Below are 25,642 nucleotides of genomic sequence, written 5' to 3' on the forward strand. Positions count from 1 at the left end.
ATCTCCTCATATCTCTGTTCCCCACTGTTTTGTCCTTCCCTCTCCCACCCTTCTTGTCTCCTTCTCCCCTTGTTGTGCATTTCTGTGTGTTAGCTCTCATATGAGCCTCAATAGTGCATACAAAAAAAGAAAATAGCACCGCAAAGCGGGCGTAACCCCTCAGCCCCTTGACGCAAACCAATTTCAAGATGGTGGCCATATTGAAAATCGCAGCATGCCCATTTTCGAAAGGAACCTTCCTCTATTCAACCCCAACACACCCTGCAAAAATGGATTTAATCGGACAAGGCGTTCTCGAAATTGACGGAAACCAAAAGTTGACAGACGGACGGATGCCCGGACAACGCCTGTGACGACAATACCCCTTTTCAGCCCAATTCGGGCTGAGGGTTAAAAAGTGGATCATATTATTTTGTGGACATGACACCGAATTGGCCCATATTGATATGTCACTTCCTGCTTCTTATTAAACTTGTGACTGTATTTACCTACACTCAAGCTCAACAGCTTACGGGACACCGCTCAGACTGGATAAAGTCATCAACTCTATTTTCTATCATGCTATATATACATCGTTTTTCACCCCATCTCTCAATGGTGAAGAATCACAACAAAAATAATATTCTGGTTTTCGAATCCAGATCCGGATCTTCACAAAAATCGAATAAAATTGTCCTCGTCACACACCAAACCTGCCCACCAATTTTTGTCCAAATCCGTCCACAACTTTGAGATATCCTGCTCACAGACAAAGAAGACAAACGGACAGGGGTGAAAACCTTCGGTGGAGGAGGTACCAAACCCGCCATTGTAAACACATGGAAAATAAATTAATCAATTAAAAGAAAATAAAAACTTACCATAACAAGCCTTCAATGTTTCATTGTACACAAATCCCTTATTGCAGTTACAGGAGTGCGATCCTGGACTGTTGATACAATCAGCAGAGCCACACGCGTCTGGCATTTCACACTCATCGATATCTGAACACACACAATCGTGGACACCTTTCAATAACAGTTGTAATCCATCTCAAAGCATAATCTGTAGTGAGTGACATATTGAAAGTGTATGTGACAAGACGTGCACAATGAAGGAACAAACCTTCGCAGGAATGGCCATCTGTGCGGAGTGCGAAGCCCTTCTCACAGACACACATGTAGCCAGCCACATCGTTCCTGCAATAATGCTCACAACCCCCGTTCTGTTTTTCACACTCGTTAACATCTGTTTGGTACAATGACGAGGTTGGGGGATTTGAGATATCAAACAAATAATTTTAATCACCATCATATCCGAGGAAATGTCGGATTAAAAACACTTGTGACATTTATCACTTGTACTACATGACAGAGGTCAGATATCTTCCCAGGATGGATAGTATATACTTTACCAACTTGGATGTTCAACATGAGGCACAGAGAGGAGTGAGATAATATTTTTTTTGCTCTGTCTGTGCCTGCCTGGCAGTCAAACATGATCCAAAATCATTCCAAACAGGAAACTTACTGTTTTTTTTTTTAAGGACATCATAAAGGACACAAATAACAGGCACAAATAACTAATGCAACGTGTCAGATATGGTGATATTGTTGTAGGGCCGGGTATCGGTGGCGAGCACGACCGCTAGAGGGAGCAGTATAGTCGGCTCCACCGAACACACTGGAATTTAGGTCGTGACCCTCAGATAAGTCCAGAAGGCAAGGGTCCCTTACAGGACCATAAATCGCCAATAATTAGACCGCGTGGGATAGGGTTAATTGCTAAACTTCAATATACCAAAGTACCCACGCGGCAAAGCTACCGGGGAATTCACATCCTCGACAGACCTCGAGCGGAACGAGCCGTTACCGTGCTCGAACTTTGTGCAACCCGAGCGGATGGTTACCGAGGCCTGTCGGTCCAAATGAACAATTTACTACTTCGCTATTTCTCAACATGCACCATGCTAAGCCAATGAAAGAAATGACGGGGAATGAGCTGGGACATTCAACAAGAGAGGAATTTATTTACAATAATTGGGGGATGAGGCGAACATGTAAGGGCAGAGTTATCCGAATAAAGAAGGGGGTCAAATGTACAAGCAATTCCTTAAACAATACTACTTAGAGACAGGGCCCACGGACACACACACAAATACCCCAGAAAGATGGATCTCGAGGTCTTTATTGCCCCTTCAGCTTGGGAGGGAAGACGAGCTGAGGGAAGAGAACGCGGCTAGCTACTTGGCCGCATTCGCGTGGCTGGACGACCGCACCTTCCCAGAGCACCAGGCGCCAAAGAACAGACCAGGGCAGCTGAACCCAGAGGAGGCAAGACGAGGTGATCTCCCACGATGAGATGGTCGACCGCTTGTTGTAATGCGCCAGATGCAGTCAGCCGCAGACCCAGACAGAAGCGCGCTCGAGCAGACGGGACGCAATCATCAATCCTTTTTCCGTCGTTTTGGGGGTGCGGTCCGCTCCCCCAGCACCTGCTCCCATTGGGTTGACGGCATGTCACAGTTCTGCCTTCTTGAGAAGAACCGCCCCGGCTTTGGTCCGCACGTCGCCCATTGGGCGGAAAATGACGCATACCCTTATTTGGCTCCATGCCCATATTTGGTGCGAAATCCACACCGCCTGGGGCATAGAATTCCGCACATGCCCGCATGCCGGCGAGCGCGCGAAGAGCGCGGACAATGCTGCGAGCAGAGGGTTGTTGTTGTTGGGGTAAAAATCCTATCTATAAAATAACTTCACAGCGCATGTACACTTAATTCCCATAAGACATAGGAGAAAGGGAGCTATCTATCCACATTTACTTAACGAAATAACGGAGCTATGGGGACCTGAATGTTGAGTGCTCATGGCTGCCAGATTCGTAACAATATAATAGCCATTGCGTCAACGACGGTAAATTCTGGAATCAATTTGTTATACGAGCTTTACAATCTTTATGTTTTTTTTGAAATTGAATTATATACAGTACTTGGAGATAACAAATATAACAATGTCAGAGTGTCAGATATAACAATGGAGAACACAAATCGCCTTCTTGTCACGTCCCACAGAACCTCCAGTCCAGCAGTACTTGGACGTGTTAAATAAGGTGGTGCATAAGACCGCTTCAATCACACTAAACTTCCGGAATTTTTGTTTTAACAATCTTTAAAATCATTGTTTTATTTCCATTGTAAGTACGAGTATAAACTTGAACACTGCGTGAAGCAACGTGCTTTATAACCTCTCAAGTTCAAAGAAAGACGTTCAGATGGTTTCACGTGCTAAAAATTTTTTTGACCATCCCTACCTTGTTTGAACACTTTTTGCCATAACCACCCCAACATCCTTCTACAGTTAAAAATGTTTTTTATAATTACTTGTCATAATTAACAACAGTAGTAAAATCACCATGATTATACATCTGTTTCACCAACAACTAGACTTGGTGGGGGGGGGGGGTGTAATGATTAGAGCATCCGCTCTGAGTCTGGGAGGTTGCAAAGTCTTTCGGAGACTGATGGCATCGTAAGTCGAGAGACTGAGAGACACAAGGCGAGTGTCCAAACAGCAGTTTATTAACCGGAAGTGATCACACAGCAGAGCCTGGAAATGGACGTGACATCACATTATGGTACAAAGGTCGGCAGTTCAAACCCCGGCCGAGTCATACCAACCACTTAAAAAACACAACAACATTGGAATATGCCATTCCGTGCTGCTTCCCTGCTTGATGCTCAGCATTTAAAAATGGTAGAGCATGGACAAACTACAATAGGTTGGCAAACATTGCGCATGCTTTGGTGAGCCTAATGGCCTCCTCCTGGGTTGACGTTCCTTGTAAGGGAACTCGTACATACCTAACATTCAAATGCAATTTCAATCTATGTTTCTAAATCTGACACGGACTGTAATTATTAACAATTTATCATTGCCATTTTATCAAGGAAGTCTCCACTCTTTTGGCATGTCACCATCAAGATATGGCCACAGCATCAAGCAAACTTGGTGTCATTATCAAAGGAAATCGACTTGACTGTAGGAATCGGAGACTGTAAATATTGTGCCCATACAACATGTAAATGGAAACTTTCCAAGCCTGTATTTCATTTTTGCATCATCGTGCTGTAAAGGAGGAAAATGTTAACAGATTGTATTTTACTTTACCGACCAGGTTGCTACGTTTGAATATGTTAGAATCCATCCTTTGCCACTGGACCTGAAAACTACTTCAACATAGTTAATCTTCAGCTTTCAGAAGAACGGCTGGCTCCTCACAAACCACCCACATTTTGGTTTGTGAGCGACCAGGAAAACCCGAGATGACACACGTGAAACACTCACCCTCTGCACAAGTCTTGCCCTTCCAGCCGTTATGACACAGGCACTTGAAATTACCCTGCAGGTCGTTACATTGCTTTGTGCCTGGAATGTGGCATGGACTTGGCTTGCACTGATTGGGTAGATCTGTGGTGGTATGGGTCGCCGGGCAAGAAATAGATAAACATTAGATGTGAAAAATACAGAAGAATATTAACTCAACCGGTGTTAGAAACAAATTCATTTAGCATTTTTTACAATGACAAAGTGCACCAGATAGCCTTGACAGAAAAGGTCTGTTTGGATGAGACCCGTCGTGAGGATGTCCTGACTTTTTTATCATTAATATTTTATTTTTGTGTACAATATCGAAGCTCGTATAAGAGCTAACATGCAGAACGTATAACAAAGGGGGGGCATGAGACAAGAGGGGCGGGAGTGGGAAGGACGAAACAGTGGGGAACACAGGGTAAACAAGATGGACACTACAGGGACTTTCAGGAAGGAAAGCAGGGAATTTGAAGGAGGCGGGTTTGGGGTGGATTAGTGGGGGTTGAAAAGATTGTGGTTTTGGATGGTGGAATATGATAGATGGTGGTGAACAGCTGTTTTGAAGACCTTTAGGGAAGAGTGGGATTGAAGAGAGTGAGGGAGTTTGTTCCAAAGGCAGGAAAAAAAGAGGAATGAAAGGGTGAAGGTGAGCAGTGATTCTTGATTTTGGGAGTTTCACCAGAAGGGGGTTGCTGGCGGACCTTGAGCGCCCTGCAGAAATATGGGGGTGGGGGGGGGAGGGCAGACCACAGACAGAGCAGGGGGCGGGGGGGGCAAGACCGGAAAGGAGATGGTAGAAGACAGAAAAACCACCGACCTGCCTGCAGTGAGAAAGTGAGAGACCCAAAGACTCAGCCTCATCGCTGGAGATACCAATGATCCTAAAAGCTTTGGTTTCCACAGCAAGAATCCGAGAAAGGTGAGAAGCGGGAGCACCAGCCCAGAGAGGAAAGCAGTACTCCATCAGGCTGCAGACGAAAGCTTTGTATATGGTCAGGAGCTCAGTTGTGCCAAGTAAGGACTTTACATGATGGAGGATGCCCAGTCGGTAACTGGCTTTGGAGGCCAGCTTGGAAATGTGGCTTTCCCAGGAAACAACATGGCAGATGAGATCCAAAAACCTGAATGAAAGGACTTCAAGAGGATTGTTGAGAAAGTAGATGGGGTGGTTTTCCAGATGGTCCTTTTGGAGAGACATAGTGAGAATGTGAGATTTGTCAGGATTGAAAGACAAGTTCCATGTGTTGGACCAGTTTGTGATTTTATGCAGATCTGCAGAGAGTGAAGAGGCTGCTGCTTGCCTTGATGGTACATTATATGAGCATGATTAAATTAAGCTATACAACTAAGCATTGTTATTTTGCTCCAGAACAAATATATACAAGATATATCAAACCATTTATGTATCATCATGAGTGTTTTGCTGTTGTCGTTGTTAAAACTGATGGTCAAATACAAACACCCCATCATGTAACATACAAAAGCAGAAACAGCACGACAGTTACCAAAAGTACTCTCATTAATATGAAGACTTTTTCTGAAAGCCATTCTTAAAGCTGGGATTGCATTTTGTTTTTAACAATTCTCTAAAGCCAACATAGAATTATTCCCATGTACTAAAGCACTAGATACAGGGCAAGGGCAAATCCCCACTAAATCATGTATTTGTTGCCATTGCTCCAAAAATCAGGCTTACCATCGACAGTTTTGGAGAGTACTGCTCCCCTCTTTTGGCTGACTTTCCTTTCTGACACCTTTCACGTGATATATTCATGCCGTGGCAACCAAGGCCCTCAAATCTCCCGTGATGAAGCCGAATCGCTGGGTCTGTTGCTCCAACATTACAGAAAGGTTGTTGGCCTCTCTGTCTTCTAGAGACTCCTTTCTGGTCCTTTCACCCAATGCCCTTAGGTATCTTTTATTGTTTACTTTCTGCACTTTGTTTATGCAATGAACTTCTTTGTTCCTTCTTTCCAGTTGTGTTAATCGTCTTGGCTGAAAACATACATAATTGGGCAAATGATGAGATACTTCAAGCTCATTGCTTTTTTTGAGCAATGATGAGGTTCGCAGTGAGTTCCTCAACAAGATTGTGCAGATAAGGAGAGAGAGAGAGAGAGAGACAGAGAGAGACAGAGACAGAGACAGAGAGAGACAGAGACAGAGACAGAGACAGAGACAGAGACAGAGACAGAGACAGAGACAGAGACAGAGACAGAGACAGAGACAGAGACAGAGACAGAGACAGAGACAGAGACAGAGACAGAGACAGAGACAGAGACCTCACACCGAATGAACTGTGCAGTTTATGGCTAATGCGACCACACTATGACCATACTTGTGCAGCGATTATACTTTTGTGGATGATAATTTTTTGCTTCTTTACACTCAAATGCATTTAAAACGATGAGACAAGATCAGAAATAAAAAGATGATGATGTGTTCTTTTTTTTTTTAAGTCAGCTAGTGCTATTTGTTTCAGCTCTTGGGGAAAGAGAACGTGCCCATCTCTGCATTACTAATTTTTGTGAAGGCTCACAGTGTGCAATACAAGGTAAACAATGGATTTGATCAAGGAAAAGTTGATACGAGTACGCTTACCCCCGTGAGAAATGAGGTGCGATTGAGATTTTGAATGCTTCTTCGTCAGAGCAAAATAAGCAAATGTGGGTGGAAAGCGTGTTTACATAGCATAGGGCAAGGATCAAAAGTGGAAGAGACGAGATCAAAGCAAGTAATTGTTTCTGGAAAATAAAATAATAATAAAAATCAACATCCAGTCTTCACTCTGTATAACATATGCAGAGCTTTTTACAGAAAGTGCAGATGATACAATATATAAAGTTTGAAAATGCAGTCAAAGTGGTCATCAACTTCAAACTCCCATCTCCGGTCTTATGTTGCAGGAGGTAGAAACAGCTATTCTGTGCCCACCTTTAGCTTCTGCCTTAGTTCAGAACAGAGTGCTCCAATAATGGCAAGCCTTTGATACCCCCTTCATCCTCCCTTCCCCATTCACTCCTATTCTGTTGCTATACCTCCTTTTTTCTCCCCCTATTTTACCATTATAATTCTCAAATGACTACCCAACTCTCATTCCGACTCCTACCCCCATCCTGTCATATATATATATATATATATTATATATATATATATAGCTCTTTCTAACCACTGACTGACTGGCTCACTCACTGACCGATTTTAAAGATCGGTACCTTCCGGGTCACGTAGAGAGCTGAAATTTAGCGTGCCGATGGACATCGAAGCCAGAAGGGGGGGGGGGGGTCACAGAATCGTCGGACAATATCCATGAATGAAAATATAAATAAATAAAGTGCAGGTGAGTGACCCGAGACAATGGGGAAGCACAGTTCGTATGCTTCAATTATGTGTAAGCATACTCAGCTAAAATATTATGTATGTATATATATATATATATATATATATATATATATATATATATATATATATATATATATATATATATATATATATATATATATATATGAAGTTGGACACCAATGGTGTTATATAGGAAGGAAAGATGGTAGGAGAGCTCTGCTGAGCTCGGGGTACATACTACAGGTAGCAAACGTACTTGTGACACACATTCGCAATTTGTTTTTGACAAGAGATGCCTTCCAGAGTTGATCCCCAATCTGTTTTCTGGAAATTGATTGTTCAGCCAGGCAACCTGTAAAAAAAAAAATAATACAGGAATTCAGAAAATATCAAATTAATAATCATCAACCCAGTTACAGATATTATGATTAATTGATTAGTTTTGGCCTCCCATGGGAGAAGCTGGTGTGTTATATTATGATTACTTGATAAGTTTTGGCCTCCCATGGGAGAAGCTGGTGTGCTATGTGAAGATAGCATACCTTTGGCCAATGCAAAATGGAAACCAAAAACACAGGATGATCACAAATCAAAAACGTCATTTTAACAAATTTGAAAAGATATCAATCTGGGTAAATTTATATTTTAATGCTCCAATTCCAACTTTGCCTGAAACTTGCAAGAGGTACATTCAAATAAGTTCAAACTAAATACAATAGTCCAACACATGCCAACATTATTATATTTTTCAACATATCCGTTTGTATAATTGGTGAGGGATTGGAAGAAGGTATAAACCTCCAGATATATATATATATATATATATATATATATATATATATATATATATATATATATATATATATATATATATATATATATATATATATATATATATATATATATATATATATATATATATATATATATATATATATATATATATATGTATGGTCATGCGGAGGTGGGTCGGTTCGTTCAGTTTCGTTGTGCAGATCACCAATCTAAACGAAATTCACCCTGTACATTCATGAGAACACACAATTGAAATTCCTACTTGTTTCCTTATGCACAAGTTGACACTCCGACAGTTATTACCATTTGAAATTACCGCCGTGAAGTGGGCGTCGTGTGCTTATAATCGCGGAGGAAACGACCAGGAAACAACAAATCAAGATGGCGGCGCCCATGGTTGTCTGGTGATTGAGTGATGGTGATATGCCAGAAAAAAGACAAATCATTGGTTACACTCAGAAAAGCACAGCTGTGAAGAAGTGGATCCTGTCCCAACCAGCACGTGCAGAAATCGCAAGGAAATGTGAGTCAATGGCGGATATCCACGACGAGCCCCTAATGAGAAAGGATTTGGATGTGTCGAGCTCGAAGAAGAACGAAGCAGCGGTGGTACAAGTGATGGACACAGTAATTCAAATGATTAACCCTTTCTCCGGTGCTCACCTTGAACTCGTCAATATTAGTTCAGGTGTCATCGCACCGCCAGCCACTTCTGCGGACTTGATGAACGTGTATGTCAAGGGAGAGAATGCTGTCGTGCAATTCATGAGTGATCGGCTTCTCTCGGGTGAGGTCCCATTCTTCAGTCCGATTTCGAAGGTCAAATTGGCAACTTTCTCGAAGGCGCGAGGCAAGTCGGCGACTCCCCACCAGCAGACGCCGAAGGTTGAAATTGCGAATGAACGTCGTCTTTTCACACGACTGCTGTTGATTGGCAGGAAAAGCAATGTAACACTCCACGATCTGCTCGCGTACCCACTGGCAAACATATCTTTCCCGCTGGCATCTGGTGATGGTTCGATTGCTAAGACGGACAAAGCCAAACTCCGCAACCATATACTGAAACTGTGGCTCGATTGCCGTGTGGACGCTCGGCCTATCCAAGGTGCAGCGATTGTGGATGGAATGGCCGTTATTCAGGCGATAAAGGCTGGTTCACTGCCTAACACTTTCGGCAAACTGGAAGAGATGGTGCTGAACATAGTAGTGGCCAAAGCACGACATAACCAATCTTCGAGACTGGACGTGGTGTTTGATACTTACCCAAGTATCAGCATCAAGTGCCTGGAGCATGCCAGACGAGCGGGCAGGGCGTGCGATCTTCAGGTGTGAACCATCAACGGACGTGATAAAGCCTTTCCGAAACAGTGGGCCAATTATCTCCTGAGCGGAGCCAACAAGGAGGCGTTGATAGAGTTCATCGTCGAATCGTGGACGAGAAACATCGCTCCATCAAAGCTGGGTGACATGCTGTTGTACGTCAGTCATGCCGGCAAATGTGAGAAAATCGAGGCGTCGAATGGTGTCATGACTGTGTCGTCAGTACCTGAACGTGAATGTGACCATGAGGAAGCTGACACGAAGCTCCTGCTACATGCCACTCACGCGGGACAGAATGAAGAGTCGGTGTGCATAGAGAGTTTCGACACCGATGTGTTTGTGTTGGCGTTGGCTCACTCGAAGTCGATTCAGGCGTGAAATTTCCATCTGGTCACAGGAAGTCCCAAGGACATTATCATCGTTGACATTAGGAAGCTGAGTGATGCCCTGGAAAGTTCTGTCTGCACAATTTCACGGGAAGTGATACCACCCGTGCATTCCACGGTAAGGGCAAAACACGGCCATTCGACTCGATGATGAAGGGTCCCCATCTCATCATCTGTTTCGGGAGCATTGGTCGAGAATTCACGCTAGATCAGAATATCATTCACGACCTGGAACAATTCGTCTGCGCCATGTACAATCAGCCGACCATGAAGAGTGTGAATGAGGCTCGCTACAAGCTATTCTGCAGCCAGTCGCTGAGAGAACAGAAGTTGCTGCCAACAAGCGACGCTCTGATGCTGCATTGCAAAAGAGTGAACTATCAGTCTGCGATCCACCACCGCGTGACTGAGAGGTTTATAGAAGCCTCTTCTCCTATATTTCACGGATGGGTGGAACACAACAGAGCATTGACTGTTCACTGGCTGAGCAAACCACCAGCACCGAAGGAACTGTTAGAGGCGACGAAATGTAATTGCAAGAAGACGAAATGCGAAACCAATGAGTGTTCTTGCCGGTCAAAAGGACTGTCCTGCACAGAGTGCCGTGGGTGTCAAAACTGCGCCAACGATGAACAGACCCGTGCAGAAATGGAACTTATGGATGATGAAAGCGGAACTGACGATGATTCCGACGACGAACTGTGAATGCGGATGTCACACTGCTTTTGCTGTGGTAATCTACTACACAGTAGTATTCAGGTTGGTTAGCATGTAATAGTGGACTTGAGTTTTGTAATAGCAGCAGTCAAGAGCCTAGTTCAGCAACCGCTTCAGAGCAATAAATACTGGAGTTCGAAGACAGTAATCTTCTTATGGCAGTTCTACTTTTCATCAGGCTGAGTCGCGCAGTCTCTTTATCTTTGATTTAATCCGTAATAGCCAATAACTACTATAATATTAAGACTACAAGTGAACTTACCCAAGTATCTTGGAAAAAAGTAATTCTGCAATGGAAGGAGAAGAAAAATGTTAAAATCTTTTCATCACCAAACATAAAATAATTCAATCAACATTTCCGGGTGCATGTCAGTGGGAACTCAGAGTAGCAAAGTGGAAATAAAATTCAATTTCTCATATATATATATATACACCAACATGGACCAGTATCTCAGGTGATTTCCCATCCCTACGCCATGTTTATGTATTTCTTTATTTATTTTTACACCCTTTAACCCTACCCAACCCAACCTTACTTACAGGTTCCTACTTCTACTCCCATCTTTTCACATTTGTTCCTTCCCTTGCTTGTGTCCAGCTTTTGCCCCACTGTCAGTATGTTGAATTTCACTGTCTGTCCTCACTCTGTCATGAGACCCTGTATAAAAATAAGAAATATAAACAATTTTTTTCCCCATACAAACAAACAAGTATATAAGTATTACATTGATATTTCCTCATACGAGACCTCCTGCTAAAGCGTAAACAGCCCCTGTGTTGGTATTGTCTGTTCATACGTAAATTTGATTGAGACTTGCACGAGTCATGCATGAGGCTTTTCTTTTGAAATGACCAAATACAGTTCCATAACTATTTTTCTACAAGTTAAAATGAAAGCCAGTGATTTTAAACGAAAATGTATTATCGCTCTTGTAAGAGAAGGCTGTACAAGCAATCTATCTATCCATATATTGTTACGGATTTGGAAGCCTCTAGCACACAGACAGTCAGCAGTCCCAAAGTTTAGCTATTTCGTTAAGTACAGTCATGCGCCGCTTAATGACGTTCCGGGCAACGACGGATCGCATATACGACGGATCTGCCAGCTCTGAATTTTTTTTTTTTGTCTGTAATCACGTATAAAAAATTCTGCAGAGCACAGTTATCATTGAAAATTTTTGTAACTTCGCATATCAGAGGCCTATAGAGGTCCCTTTCAGTGCACAAAATTTTGAAGGTCAAAGGTCAAAGGTCAAGGTCACTTTGTCGCAAATCAGGGGAGTCGACGAAACCCTTATTTTTTGAGTAATTTTTATCGGATCGTCTTCAAACTTCATGGGAATATAGTTCATGGTCCGGCGCTCAGCTGATTAATTTTTGGTGGCGATTGGCCTTGACCTTCATGGTTAACGCCTAAGGTCAACATGTTTGACCCCAAGGTCAAATTTTCAAGTTTTAGGAACCATATCGTGTAGTTCCTCAAATTGAACACCTCGATGAGTGCTTTCTAGATATGTCAAGCTTGAGACATTATGACGTCATTTGGTGACGTTATGAGGCAAACGCATATTTTTCATGGTTACTCTGTAGAACGATTCTCATCGGAATCTCTCGTAGGCAGATATTCCTCAAGGAGTCGCTCCTGGTGGATAGCAGCTCTGTTCACCTCAGTGTGACCTTAAAGAAGTCACACGTGGTCACTTTTTGGCAAGATACGGGTCACCCTGTGGGTGACATTGGTTTATTTTGTAGTTAGTTTTTTTTATATTCCCCAACAACAATATCCTGCTTCGTTCTGCCACCCAACCAAACCTTCGCACACCGACTCCATTATCCACGTGTTTTAGGCTGAAGGCGTGGGCGGAGCCTCCATCGCCTCAGATAGAGGCTCCGCTCCGAAGAAGGGCAGGGAGTGTTTCCTCCAGCCAATGGAAAGCCAGAAGGCCAGAAGCAACGACAGAGCCTCTTCGGGGGGCGGGCCACCGACACGCCACCCGTCCAATGGGAGGCAGAGTTACCTTAGGACGGATCCCTCCCACCTCGCAGGAGGGGTTGAAGAATTGTCGGTGTGATCCGTCTGGGTCGTCTCTTCTGGTCTGCTGGCCATCTTCCGTCTTGGTGCTGGCTGGCGGCTGCCGCTTCGTCTTGGTTCCTTGGAGCGAGGTTCTCCGTGTGGATTCGAGTGTCCGATCTTCCCAAGCCCTTCCACAAGAATCCCGAGCTCCACAAGGGCAGGTCGGCAAGCCATGCGAACGCGGCCAGGTACCGACCAAACTCTGACCTCCAGCCTGTCTATCCCCTTGGCTGCGAGAGTCGAAATAAAGACAATCCGGGTCCATTTTCTTTTGGTGTGTGTGTCTGTGGTGGTGCCGTCCCATAAGTAGAAATTGTATAAGTGTTGATTGCTCATTGTACATTGCCTGCATATTCATGATAACTCTGCTCTGTGTCTCCCTCCCAATTATAAATAAACCCCGTGTTAAATGTTCCAGTTCGTTGCCTGTCGTTTCTACCATTGACCCAGCATGATGCGGGCTTAAGAAATAGTGAGGCCGTCTGTGCCGCAAGTTGTTATTTGGACCGGCGCGGCTTTAGTAACTCCCACTCGGTTATGCCGGATCCGAGTCGTGAACAGCGACTCGGTTCGGACAAAGTCGGCCGAGGGTGTGGCTTCCCCGGTAGTTAGACGGCATGGGTACTTAGGTAAATTGGAATTAGACAAGTGGACCCTACCTCACGCTGTGGAAATATTGGCGACCATGGTCCTTTAAGCGACCCGTCGACTCCGGAGTTATCCGGGGTGACGACCTTCGATTCCGGGTGTTCGGTGGGAGACGGCCCGACTGCTCCATCTCGCGGTCGTCCTCGCCACCGACCCCAACAATATTACTAAAACTCTTATATTGTATGTTCCCAAAATACAGCCAAAACGGGACACGATAGCGCAAAAATTTTAGGGCCGCCTTACTCACCATTCTCCTGTGGTGTGCAGTATCAAGTTTCATTCAAATCAGGCAACGAAAAAAACATTATTAAAAAATCAATTCCCGATTCAGTCAAGTACTCTTCGGGAGTATTTGATCAATGTAAACAACCTCAGCGGTATAGTTCGCTGGAGCTATCTTCTTTTTTTTTTTCTTAAAATTATTTATTTTAAAATCTTAAACATTTAGTACAGACAAAGAACGATTTATTTTGAAGCATAAAATAAACAGCCATTTTGATCTAATACTTCCGTGTTCATTTATAAATAAAATTGTGTTTAGAATATTACGCACAACAATTTCTTCGACTTTCTTTTTCCGTTATTTTTTTTTTTTCACATTGACGCGCAATATCAAGTTTTGTTCAAATTGGGCAACGAAAAAAAATATTAAAAAATCAATTCCCGATTCAGTCAACTACTTTTCGGGAGTATTTGATCAATGCAAACAACCTCAGCGGTATAGTTCGCTGGAGCTGTCTTTTTTTAAATGTTATTATTTTTTATTATCAACCGCTGTCACAATGGAAACCCAACGGGTTCACGGGTTGTCTAGTTCCCATTAAAATTCATATATGGACAACCAGCACATTGAGGGTTATCAACACATTATGATGAACACAGTGAAGGGGGATAGAGATTGGTTGAAGAAAAAAAAACCCCCAAAAACATTGAGATAAGGGGAGGTAGTTGTCGGGGGAGGGAGAAAAAACAATCATACTAATGAACTTACATTACCAAAACTAAACAGCAAACAAATGAATATATCGAAGCTCCTTTTTGTGAAACATCCAAATAAATGAGTGTGCACTTTATCAATGTCCTCAAATTATTTTGGAACTCTACGGTGTCAAGAACAATCACCAGTTATTTTTAATCATCCAGATAATAATACGCTTCTTCGCCACGTTTCTGTGTGCAACAACATTCCATTCCAGCCAACCAATGGGAAGTTCACCTAACTCCACTCACAATTTCAACTTGAAAACCAAAAAAATTAATCATACAGTTGCCGTCCGTGTTGGTGCTTACTGCTATGCAAAGCCAAAGACATCTTCAGAGCCGTCATATTCACAAGAGAGTTGAGGACTTGAAGTCACATTTTACATGGGGCGGATGTTCCACGGGTCCCCGCTTGTCATTACAATTATTACTGTTGTATAACAAGCTACAAACTACCATCAACCTTACCGTCTCAGGCTCATTCTCAAAAACCTCTCGAGCCTCCTCTCGGTTGCACACCTCTTCCACACATTCTCGTTCAAGGTGTCCTTGCTTAAACTCCTCAAAAGCTTGGTAATCACGACGTGATCGTAACAACACCTGGCTCGCGTCCTTTTGGCTCAGGCCTGTACGGGGAGGGTAAGAGGAGAGCACAGATCACGGTTTCAAAGATCCTAGAATCCAACACACAGCACTTGTCTTATTTCCAGCCAGGCAAACTAGTCCAACTTCCCAATTTCCTTTTACTGCCTCCACAGGATATACAAATTTCCTAAACTGGGTCACCCAAACAGTGGAGCCCTCGATTTATTGAATACGAGCAAATACAACCCGTCACTTCGCTGACAGGAATATTAAGGGGGGGGGGTCGAAGAAAGAGGGAGGAAGAAAGAGGGAGAGGCGGGAGCAAGGAGGGATAAGGATGGAGGAAGGCTGGGGGAACTAGGAGGAGGTGGGCGGGGGGGGGTGGGTGGGAAGAGCAACACCTCACCAGACGTCGGCGCTATACACTACGGGATGGGGTGGCAGTGAGGAGGATGGGGGAGAGAATATGGGGGAAGTGGGGAGGAGGTTTGGTAGATGGTAAGCATGAGAGGAGGGGCTCTCGACTTGAATTTAGTAACGGGGTACGTTAAAACAGCACGTTGAGACCGCCAGGAGATATACGTGAAGGGTGCAGAGAAGGGGTTTGGGAGCAGGTAAGCATGAGGGGAGGGGGAGGGAAGGCAGCATGATGGGAAGGTGAGGCGGTGTGTGAGGGGAAGGGGAAGCAGTGGCGGATTGATGCATGGGCACACAGGGCCCGTGCCCAGGATCCCAAGCTCAAGGTGGGCCCCGAGCTCAACTTGGGCCCCATGAGAGGCAGTGTGAGGGCCTTGTAACCCATGCAATTGCATAATAACTTTGTTTAATGTTCACAAATACACACAATTGATTGTACAATCACAAAACACCCCCCATTAGTAAATGGACAAACCCATGCACATGGCTGAACGTTGTGGTTTTTCCAAATCAGAGCACCTGTCCCAAGGATGAAACAAAATGACACCAGCAGTGCTGAAAAGTGAAGAAAGCTTAACAAGAGGGGGAAAAGGAATGAAAATCACCCAAAATCAACTTTTTTCATTACACAAGTGGCAGAACCAGAAAAGGGTCCTCGGTCTGTCTCGCACATGTGTTGAGGTGTGTTCCATTACCAATCAGTTTATCAATTGCCAAGCCATTTGGCAAGCTTCAGATCCGGATATTCACCAAATTCAAATCAATTATTCTGTCACACACCCAACCTGTTCACCACGTTTCGTCTGAATCTGTCCATAACGGTTTGAGATACCCTTCTCACGGACAGACAGAGGTGAAAACAACATCCGGCAACCTTCGTGGCGGACGGAGGTAATTAAAGAAATTAAAGTCAATCATCAAATTGTTTCTATCATGTCTCAATGTAGCTACTCTTATGCGCAAAACTTTGGCACTATGTTTAAACACGTGTGATGATGCGTGTGAGGCTCTTGGCAGGTGATGATATAAAGGGCTCACGTGTCCATTACCTGAGGCAGTGTTCCATGGAGGGTACAAGAGGCTCTTTGATTAATTGTGCAAGTTTATGCAGTGAATAATTTGATATTTTTTGTGTTTTTGTTTTTTTTGTATACCTTGTCGAGGCTCGTGTGAGAGCTAACACACAATGCACAGCAAGTGGGGGCATGAGACGAGGGGCGGGAGTGGGAAGGACAAAACAGTGGGGAACAGAGACATTCGGAGATCTGTGGAAGGGAGAGGGATGGGGCGGGGAACATGGGGAATGCAAGATGGGCATTACAGGGACTTTCAAAAAGGAAAGCAGGGAATTTGAAGGAGGTGGGTTTGGGTGGATTATCGGGGGTAGAAAAATAAAAAATCGAGGATTTGGATGGGGGATGATAAGAGGTGGTGGTGAACAGCTGTTATGAAGTCCTGGAGGGAAGAATGGGATTGAAAAGAGTGAGGGAGTTTATTCAAAAAGTGGGAAAAAAGAGGAATGAAAGAGTGAAGGTGAGCAGTGATTCGTGATTTTGGTAGTTTTACCAGAAGGGGGTTGTTGGCGGACCTTGAGCGCCCTGCGGAAATGTGGTGGGGACAAATCGCAGAGAGAGCAGGGGGGGGGCGAGGCTGGAGAGGAGACGGTAGAAGACAGAAAGACCACCGACCAACCTGCGGTGATTGAGTGAGAGGCCCAAAGACTCAGCCTCATCGCGGGAGATACCAATGATCCGAAATGCCTTGGTTTCCACAGCATGAAGCTGAGAAAGGTGGGAGGCAGAAGCACCAGCCCAGAGGGGAGAGCAGTACCCCATCAGGCTGCGGACGAAAGCTTTGTAAGTGGTCAGGAGCTCAGGTGGCCGGGGAAGGACTTTGCACGACGGAGGATTCCCAGTCGGCGACTGGCTTTGGAGGCGAGGTTTGAAATGTGGCTTTCCCAGGAAAGGTCATGGCAGATAGTGAGACCCAGAAGCTTGAAAGAAAGGACTTCTTCCAGAGGATTGTTGAGAAAGTGGATGGGGGGGTTTCTACATGGTCCTTTCAGGGAGACATAGTGAGTGTGAGATTTGTCCAGATTGAAAGACATGTTCCACGTGTTTGACCAGTTTGTGATTTTACTCAGATTTGCAGTGAGTGAAGAAGCAGCTGCTTGCCAGTCTCAGGGATGACAGATGGCACGGCAGAGAGTGGAGTCATCAGCAAAGAGATAAAGAGGATTTTCCAGAGAGTCGGAGAGATCGTTGATGAAAACCAGAAAAAGAACAGGGCCCAGACCGCTACCTTGAGGAACTCCAGCCTGGACAGGAAGAGGGGATGAAAGAACTCCATTTAGGGCCACACGTTGACTGCGACAGGAGAGGAAGTCTGCGAGCCATGAGTGGAGATGGCCTTGGATACCATGGGAAGAGAGTTTGGTGAGTAGTGCAGGGTGCCAGACCCTGTCAAAAGCACGTGATATGTCCAGGGATACGGCTCGGATTTCATGTCCGGCATTGAGGACTTCCATCCTTTGTTGGGAGAGCAGAAGCAGCATATCCAGGGTAGAGTGACCTGGTCTGAAACCAAGCCATTGGAGAAGAGGAAGGATTTAATGTCTGAAGCGATGATGGATTCCATAACCTTGCTGATGATTGGGAGAAGGCTGATTGGTCTGTAGTTACAGGGATCTGTTTTTGCACCTTTTTTATGCAGGGCAGTAATGTTTTGCTGATTTCCAAGCAGATGGCAGATGATCTTGAGCAAATGAGAGGGTGAATAGAACAGCGAGAGGGTGAGCAAGAGTAGAACAGCAGGTTTTTAAGACACGTGGGCTGATGAAGTCTGGACCAGTTGCAGAACCTGAGTCGAATTTGACAACAAGCTCTCCACCTTGTCAGGAGAAAAGGACACAGAGTCCAGGGACAGTTGGGTGCGACTCGGTAAAGTGGGTAGAGAAAGTGATGGGTTTAGGACACAAGATTTAGCTGCAAACACCGAGTTTCGGCATTCAGCTTTTTCATATGCGGTATCAGCAGTGTGGACATTTGAGGTAAGAGAGGGGATGGAGGGGGAACATACACCAGAAAGAGATTTGATTGCCACCAGGATTTTGAGGAGGGAGAGAGGTTTGAGAGTTCAGACTTGAGATTAGAAAGATGTTGTTTTCTGGCTCTCCTGAGGGTAGATACACACTTGTTCTGAGCTTTATGGAAGGAACTGCGATTACCCTCAGTTGGGTTCGCTTTCCATGAGGCAAAGGAAAGTTGTTTCAGGACAACTGCCTAACCACAAGCTTCAGTGAACCAAGGGCGGGAGGAAGGGTACAACAACTGAAGACGAGAGGGGATAAATCTGTGCATGAGGGAGAGCAAGTTTCTTTGAAAGAATTCCCAGGATGAGTTGATGTTGGAGAAAGTAGCGATGGGAGACGAGTCTGTAAGTTTGATGGCTGCTTGGAGACCCTGCCAGTCAGCTCGAGTGAAATGCCAGATTGGACGGCAGTGAGGTGGTTTTCTGATAATAGCCAGAGAGATGTCCACTTTGACAAGGACGTGGTCAGAAGAACCGATTGCAGTGGAGGAAGAGCTACAGATATTGTCAGGGAAATTTGTCAAAATCAGATCCAGAAGAGATGGTGTACCATTGGTTGAGATCCGGGTAGGGAAGTTGACCGATTGAGTCAGTCCCAGTGAGTCGCAGAAAGGTTTTGCTGAAATGCCATGGCAGGTGAGAGAGGTACCCACACCTAGCCAACTGGCATGATGACAATTGAAGTCACCACATATGAGGAAGAGAGTTTGGATGAGAAGACAGAAGTTGGTCCATATTTTCAGATAGTGAGGTGAAGATGGAGACATCACTGTTAGGTGGACGGAACAGTACACATATAAACATGAGGTGGGAGTGGAGGGGAAGCCGTAGCCAGAGGTATTCCTGGGGGTGTGGGGGAGTGGAGGCAGTGCATGGAGAGTGAGGAATGCAGTCTGATGAAGAGAGCAACTCCTCCACCAGGACGAGGCTGAGGTCTGTCATACCGGAGGAGGGAGTAACCAGGGAGGGATACTTGGGAGTCAGACACGTCTTGGGGGAGGAAAGTTTCTGTTCGGTAGATTATGTCTGGTTTGTCAGTGGCAACCTGTATGGAGAGATCTGAAAGGTTTGAGCGAAGGCCCCAGATATTTGAGGTCCACACTGTTAATGAAGGAGGAAGGAGGCTTTGGGTGCAGGGGGTGGGTAGGACAAGGGATGAGGGGGAGAGGTAAGGAGGGTTGTTGAAAGAGTGTGGGGGATTGCAGAATAGCTCGGGGAGGGGGCCAGATGAGGAGGAGAAAAGGCTCTGTGGTGCTGGGGGAGAGGGGGGAAGAAGGCATTTGAGGATTTGAGGAGGTGGAGTGAAGAGATGGAGGTGAGAGGGCAGTGGAAGGAGGCAGCTTTGTGGAAGAGAGGGGGGGCAACTTTGAGAAGGATGAGTAAGGGGTGAATGGTGGGAGAAAGGTGAGGGGGGCGTTTTTGAGAGAGGTGAGAGGGAGGCTTGGAGGGAGAAGAGTGTGATGGTTGCTTTGAGAGTGAGGGGTGAGAGGGGTGAGTTGGCACTGAAGTTGGAAAATTTAAACCAGCATTTGATGAATATGCAGTGTGTGTTGGATTATATTTTATTAATATGTGGTAGCTTGAAAACGTTGCCAATAAACCAAGTGAATGCCTCGTCCTCCTCCTCCTCCTTGAAATAACCCAAGAGGACATGAGGGTGACCATGACCGGTTGTGAATGTTTCCATAGCTGAGTGTACCTTGGAGAGGATGCTACTCCAGCTCAAAGAGCTACTCCAGCAACCCTAAACCAGGACAGTAACTTAGAATTTAGAATTTAGCCAAGGCACCACTACACACTAGCCTTCTCTTTTCAGGTGATACACCTGGCCGAACTTCCCTTCTGTCAGGTGTACTCGATGGAAAGCCTTTCCTGCAAAGTATGGGGTTCAGAGTTTATAGTCGTCAGGAATCTAACCCAGATTAAAGAGCTCAATGGCATCTACACCAGCACAAGGAATGCTGAAGTACGACTATCATGGAGCATTTATCCTTGTGGTTTGGAAAGCATGTCAAAAGAAGCGCGACGATACATACATGGAGCCATTATGACAGTAAACAACAGCCGTGGACATGAAATACAACGATTTTGACTTGACCCGAGCTGCAAATGAAACACGACAAAACAAAAATATGAACTGTGGGGAAGTTCGAGAAACAGTCTTCACAAATCAATACATATGACCTTTCACACTCTTCCTGTTTTCTCTGGCACAGTCTCCAAAGAGCACGCACATGCATGCACCCCATAGCTTCTCTAACCACAACAGAAGCTGCCCACAGCGATAAAGACAAGCCAAAATTTTTAGATATCGTCACAGAATTAAATATTTCTCATTTCCCGTCAATGCAGTCTCCCTTTTCCCAGAAAATATTCCCATCAATTGCAACAGCCATTTTGATGTTCCGTCTGAGCACTTTCCTCGTGCGATCAAGTCCCAAAGACTTCAGATGCCACATACTGCGTTGACTCCTAATGTCCCTTTTCTTCATGTAAAGGTATATCGATGTCTGGCATGTAACGCAAGTACAAGCAGGGAAGGTAAAGTGAGGACTTTACAAAAATGTTTGATGTCGAGAAATGCAAAGCATGTCTGCTCTGGCCTCCCAAATTCAGCTGATAACAGCTCGAGTTTGCTTATCCTTGTAAACATCCCACAACATTGAGCTTACACAGATGTCCTCACTCATTAAAAAAAAAAAACCCAATTCACCTCTTCACTACATTGTAAACAACATATCTACTGCTATATTTGAGGCACTTTTGTTTTGTTTATCATTTGATTTTGGTGAGTTTGGTTCGTTTTTGTACTAACTTGGAGGATTTTTGGGAGTCAAACTACAAAGAGTGGAAGGTCAACAAAGATAATGAGGCAGTGCTGAATAGGTGGGCTTAGGATGTGGAGAGAAACACGATCATTACAATTAGATTGGTTCCAGGTGGAAAGACGAGACAAGATGCAATCAACTTCTACAAACATCCCAATCTAATTGGTATTCCCCAAATTGTCGATTCCGACGTAATAAATATTTCCAATTAGTCTAATGATGTTAGAACCCATTCCCAACCAGAAATAAATAAATAATGGATTAACTTAGTTGCCACAAATACAAACAAGCACCGAGTAGATATCAGACGAAACTTTTGATGCAGGGATATTTAGAAAGTCAACTTTGATAAACTCTAAACCAAGACAATGGAGGCCTTTAATCAGCCTTCAATTATGAACATTAAAACATTACAACTGCTATAATTCAGCGAGCTCGGTTCTGGAGTTTCACTCTAAAAACATAGTCCATGATGCTGCGATCCCATGGTAATCGAGATTCCTTTTCTTTGCAAATACAAACCCTAAACTCATGGAAAGGATGAAAGAGGGCAGAGGGGCATAAATGAATAAATACTCACAGAGAGAATGCAAGGTCAAGTAAATAGAAGATAGTGAAATACAAAAGAGGAAAAGCTGAGAATACTCACTGAGAGAATGGACATCGGGTTTGTGTCGATTTGTCAATCGTCTACTAACGCACTTATAATTTATGTAAAAGTACATTGACATCTCCTCGTGTCTATAGTATACATACAAACTGCTTCATGAGCAGAGGACAACAAGAACCAAAAAAAAAAAACAACAATAATAAAAAAACAACATGACAAACAATAAACAAGCAGTCATAGACTGGTACTTACGAAATCGTTAACTTGACCTCTGACCTTGTCTAATAAAAGCTGTATCTAGAGAAGGTAGCGACGCAAACCAGAAGTTTCTACGATGATTCTGTACCAAACCATCAAAAATCGAATGTTTTGGATGTTTGACCTCACTGTGACCTTGACCTTTGACCGATTTTGACCAAAATCTAATCAGCGCTAGCCATCACCCTCCTGAATCACATGGTGTAATTTGACATTGGTAGCTTCTTCCATTCTCGAGTTATCGTGCCTACAAACAAACACACAAACACACACACACAAACAGAGGACGGAAGTCATCAATATACTTACGAAATCTTTAGATTTCATAAGTAATACATAATAACATTTCATCTGATAAGGTGAGATCATGATACCTCAAAAAGTTATGGACCGATTCGGAGGAAACTTGGTGGACAGGTTGGGTGTGTGACAAAGAGAAATTCAATAGATTTCAGTGAAAATCTGAATCCGGATCCGATAATTGGTTCACGAGTCAGTAAGTGACCACTATATTCGTTATGGGTGTGTGTCTGTCTGTCTGTCTGTCCCGAGCATAGCTCCGTGGGTTTCGATCCAATCTTGATAAAATTTTGGTGGGAGGTTTATATCATGATCGAGTTGTGTTATGGGTGGGTGGAGCCACGCCCAAAAAACGTGTTTTTAGGGAGTAGCCGGTTTCAAGTTACATCTTCTCCGAGGGGGTTTGTCGAATCTGGCAGGGGGTTTCGGTATTTGGTTAGCCCAATGGCACCTGCATAGCCCCACTGAGCTCGATTTTTCATTTTCGTCAAGGTCAAGGTCACGAACTTAGAAAATGTCAAAAAAAATCAATAAATTGGGCATCGAGCTCCTAGGGTTTTCAACTGTTTCGAATGAAAGTTGGTATGCAAGTTGTGCTCTTCGAGTATGACAACTTTCATCGTTTACGTTTTTCCCGATTCCCGCCAGTTTGCCGTGGCGTCCCCCCGAAAGTCAAAAAATAAAAAAGGCGAACCGTGTATATTGCTCGTGAACCATCGCCGTCTCCAGACTTATTTTTTTAAAAGTGATTCTTCGCCATTGAGAGAGAGGGCTAAAAACGATATTGCATGTTATCTCAAAAAGTTGTGGACACATTCAGATGAAAAATCGGTGGACGAGTTGAGTGTGTGACAGAGGATAACTAATTTGATTTTGGTGAAGATCCAAGAATCCAGATCTGAGAAACTTTAAAAAAAAATTTCAAGTGATTCGTCACCATTTAGAGATGGGATCAAAAACGACATACAAGATATCTCAAAAAGTTTTGGACGGATGACAAACCCAAAGTGGATGAGTTTGCTTCGGCGAGAAGAACAAGCCGATTTGATTTTGGTTCAGGAGCGGATCAAGGTCCAACCTATCAGTGGAATACAAAATGTAAACTGTCCAGCCTGGCGGAGGATTGAGCTCCACAGAGTGCAGTGTGACCACTCCTTGGCTTTTCTTCACAAGATCTTGGCTATTCGTTGTTCACCTTGGCGTCTTGGTTTTCTATAGGTTTTCTCGGCGTATGGGTTTTCTATTATCATCGCTTTTCCGAAACCTTGTGAATTCTTGGCTTTTTTTTCATTGGCTCACCTTGGCATTTATGAAAATGAGGAGTGGTCACGTCACACTGCCCGAGTGCCGTTCTCGTTCATAATTCAATGTTAGTTCGGCATTCCAAAGCAACTGGGGGTGAGTCTAAATAGGATGAGGTTCCAGGAGGGTCTAAATGGGATGAGGGATCAGCTATCTACTACGAGTCCATTGCTGGTGGGTTTTGCAAAATTAGAAAATAATATATTTTTTGGTTTTTTTAATTGAGAAACACGCACGAACACACACTGCAATGTTCTCATGGATTTCACAAGTTCACAAAAAATCGTTACTAGACAGTTATTTCTAGCTTAATGGCTTCAACAGGACAAAACGGCCAAACATCATCATCATCATCATCGCAAGGGTGCAGAAGGACAGTTGAGAGAGAGATATATAGACAGATAGATCATTGGAGGAGAGGAGTGTTGGGAGGAATGTCAAAAACCGTGCCATCGGATCTGCGTACATAATAAATATATGGCCTCTTACAAACAAACCGATTGGTCCTCACAAGCTCGTACAGGCACAAATTCACGATAGACACACTGGATGTGGAGAAACGATTTCGCTTCCCCCTTGTAAGGGATAAGATGTGAACGCTTGCTCAAAGCACAACGTGGTTCAAAGATCAAAGTGAGATGGAAATCGCTCAATGGTTTTTCCCCCCCCCCCCCCAAAGTGCTACAAACAATACAGCAGCCTCCCGAGCTGTTTTACGGTTCGAGTTTGATGGTGGATACACACCAACCGAGGACGATGCAACAATCCGGTACACCCAGGTGTTGATGGCAGCCGGGTAAAGCACAAGCACACGGCGAGGGTACACACACGAAACGTCACGAACACAAAGAACACAGTGGGCCACGAACAACTGGGAGCATCTTCTCGGTGAAACGGACAACGTGCTGCAGGTATTTCATGCAGACCATTCGGGTCAGGGTACTCACGATGCGCACCCCCCGTCTCGAGCAGCACCAAGCACAGCCCTGCAAACCAAGCAGCACGGAAAACCATTGCGCTGTTCACTTCAAAAGCTCCTGCCTCCGAACTCTCTCTTGACCATACGGCCCTCTCGCTTTACTCCCTCTCTGTGAATTGCGATGAACCGATGTCAACAGCACGGGTATCAGCGGCGAAATGGGCCGTTAACCCCGCCCAAATGGGCGTGGTCATAAGTCCCCCCCCCGAATGGGCATGGCCACGCCGCCAAACCAAATGGGCGTGGTCATAAGTCCCCCCCGAATGGGCATGGCCACGCCGCCAAACCAAATGGGCGTGGTCATAAGTTCCCCCCCCCGAACGGGCGTGGCCACGCCGCCAAACCAAATGGGCGTGGTCATAAGTCCCGCCCAAACTGCTGCGTTGCTCCGCCCGTTTATATTCAGTCGACAGGGCAGCCTTTAGTGGGGCAGATAACGGCAGTTTTTGAGAGGAATCGTGCAAATGATGATACAAGCATCAAATTTGGCACATTTGTTCTCCAGGGGATTCTAATCAAATCTGCCTGATTGGCCATTTGAAAATCCAAATTTTGAAAAATTAAAAAAAAAAAAAACTTCAAAAAAAGTCAAGATCACGAATCAATGTTGGATGCTGGCTGAGATTGGAGAATGTTTCAGAAACATCATCAAAGA

The 25,642-nt window shown here is 44.4% G+C and overlaps 1 protein-coding gene across 2 annotated transcripts in view; it reads right to left on the reverse strand.

Annotated features, from left to right (window-relative positions):
• Window positions 1-25,176, reverse strand: part of GAS6 (growth arrest specific 6) — a 50,232-nt gene extending 25,056 nt beyond the window's left edge. The window contains exons 1-7 of one of the 2 annotated variants that reach the window (XM_085881296.1): window positions 24,956-25,176; window positions 15,087-15,244; window positions 11,175-11,199; window positions 7,951-8,046; window positions 4,326-4,448; window positions 1,105-1,227; window positions 861-983 (exon numbers count right to left, since the gene is read on the reverse strand). In XM_085881296.1, the coding sequence (XP_085737422.1) occupies window positions 861-983; window positions 1,105-1,227; window positions 4,326-4,448; window positions 7,951-8,046; window positions 11,175-11,199; window positions 15,087-15,244; window positions 24,956-25,022 (715 nt within the window). In that variant the 5' untranslated portion in view covers window positions 25,023-25,176. The remainder of the gene's footprint in view (window positions 1-860; window positions 984-1,104; window positions 1,228-4,325; window positions 4,449-7,950; window positions 8,047-11,174; window positions 11,200-15,086; window positions 15,245-24,955) is intronic. The other variant, XM_085881297.1, reaches the window with a different exon arrangement.
• Between the last annotated feature and the right edge of the window lie 466 nt (window positions 25,177-25,642).

The sequence above is a fragment of the Eptatretus burgeri genome, chromosome 5 (assembly GCF_056783735.1).
Source record: "Eptatretus burgeri isolate ZD-2024b chromosome 5, Ebu_testis_v1, whole genome shotgun sequence".
Taxonomy (NCBI): domain Eukaryota; kingdom Metazoa; phylum Chordata; class Myxini; order Myxiniformes; family Myxinidae; genus Eptatretus; species Eptatretus burgeri.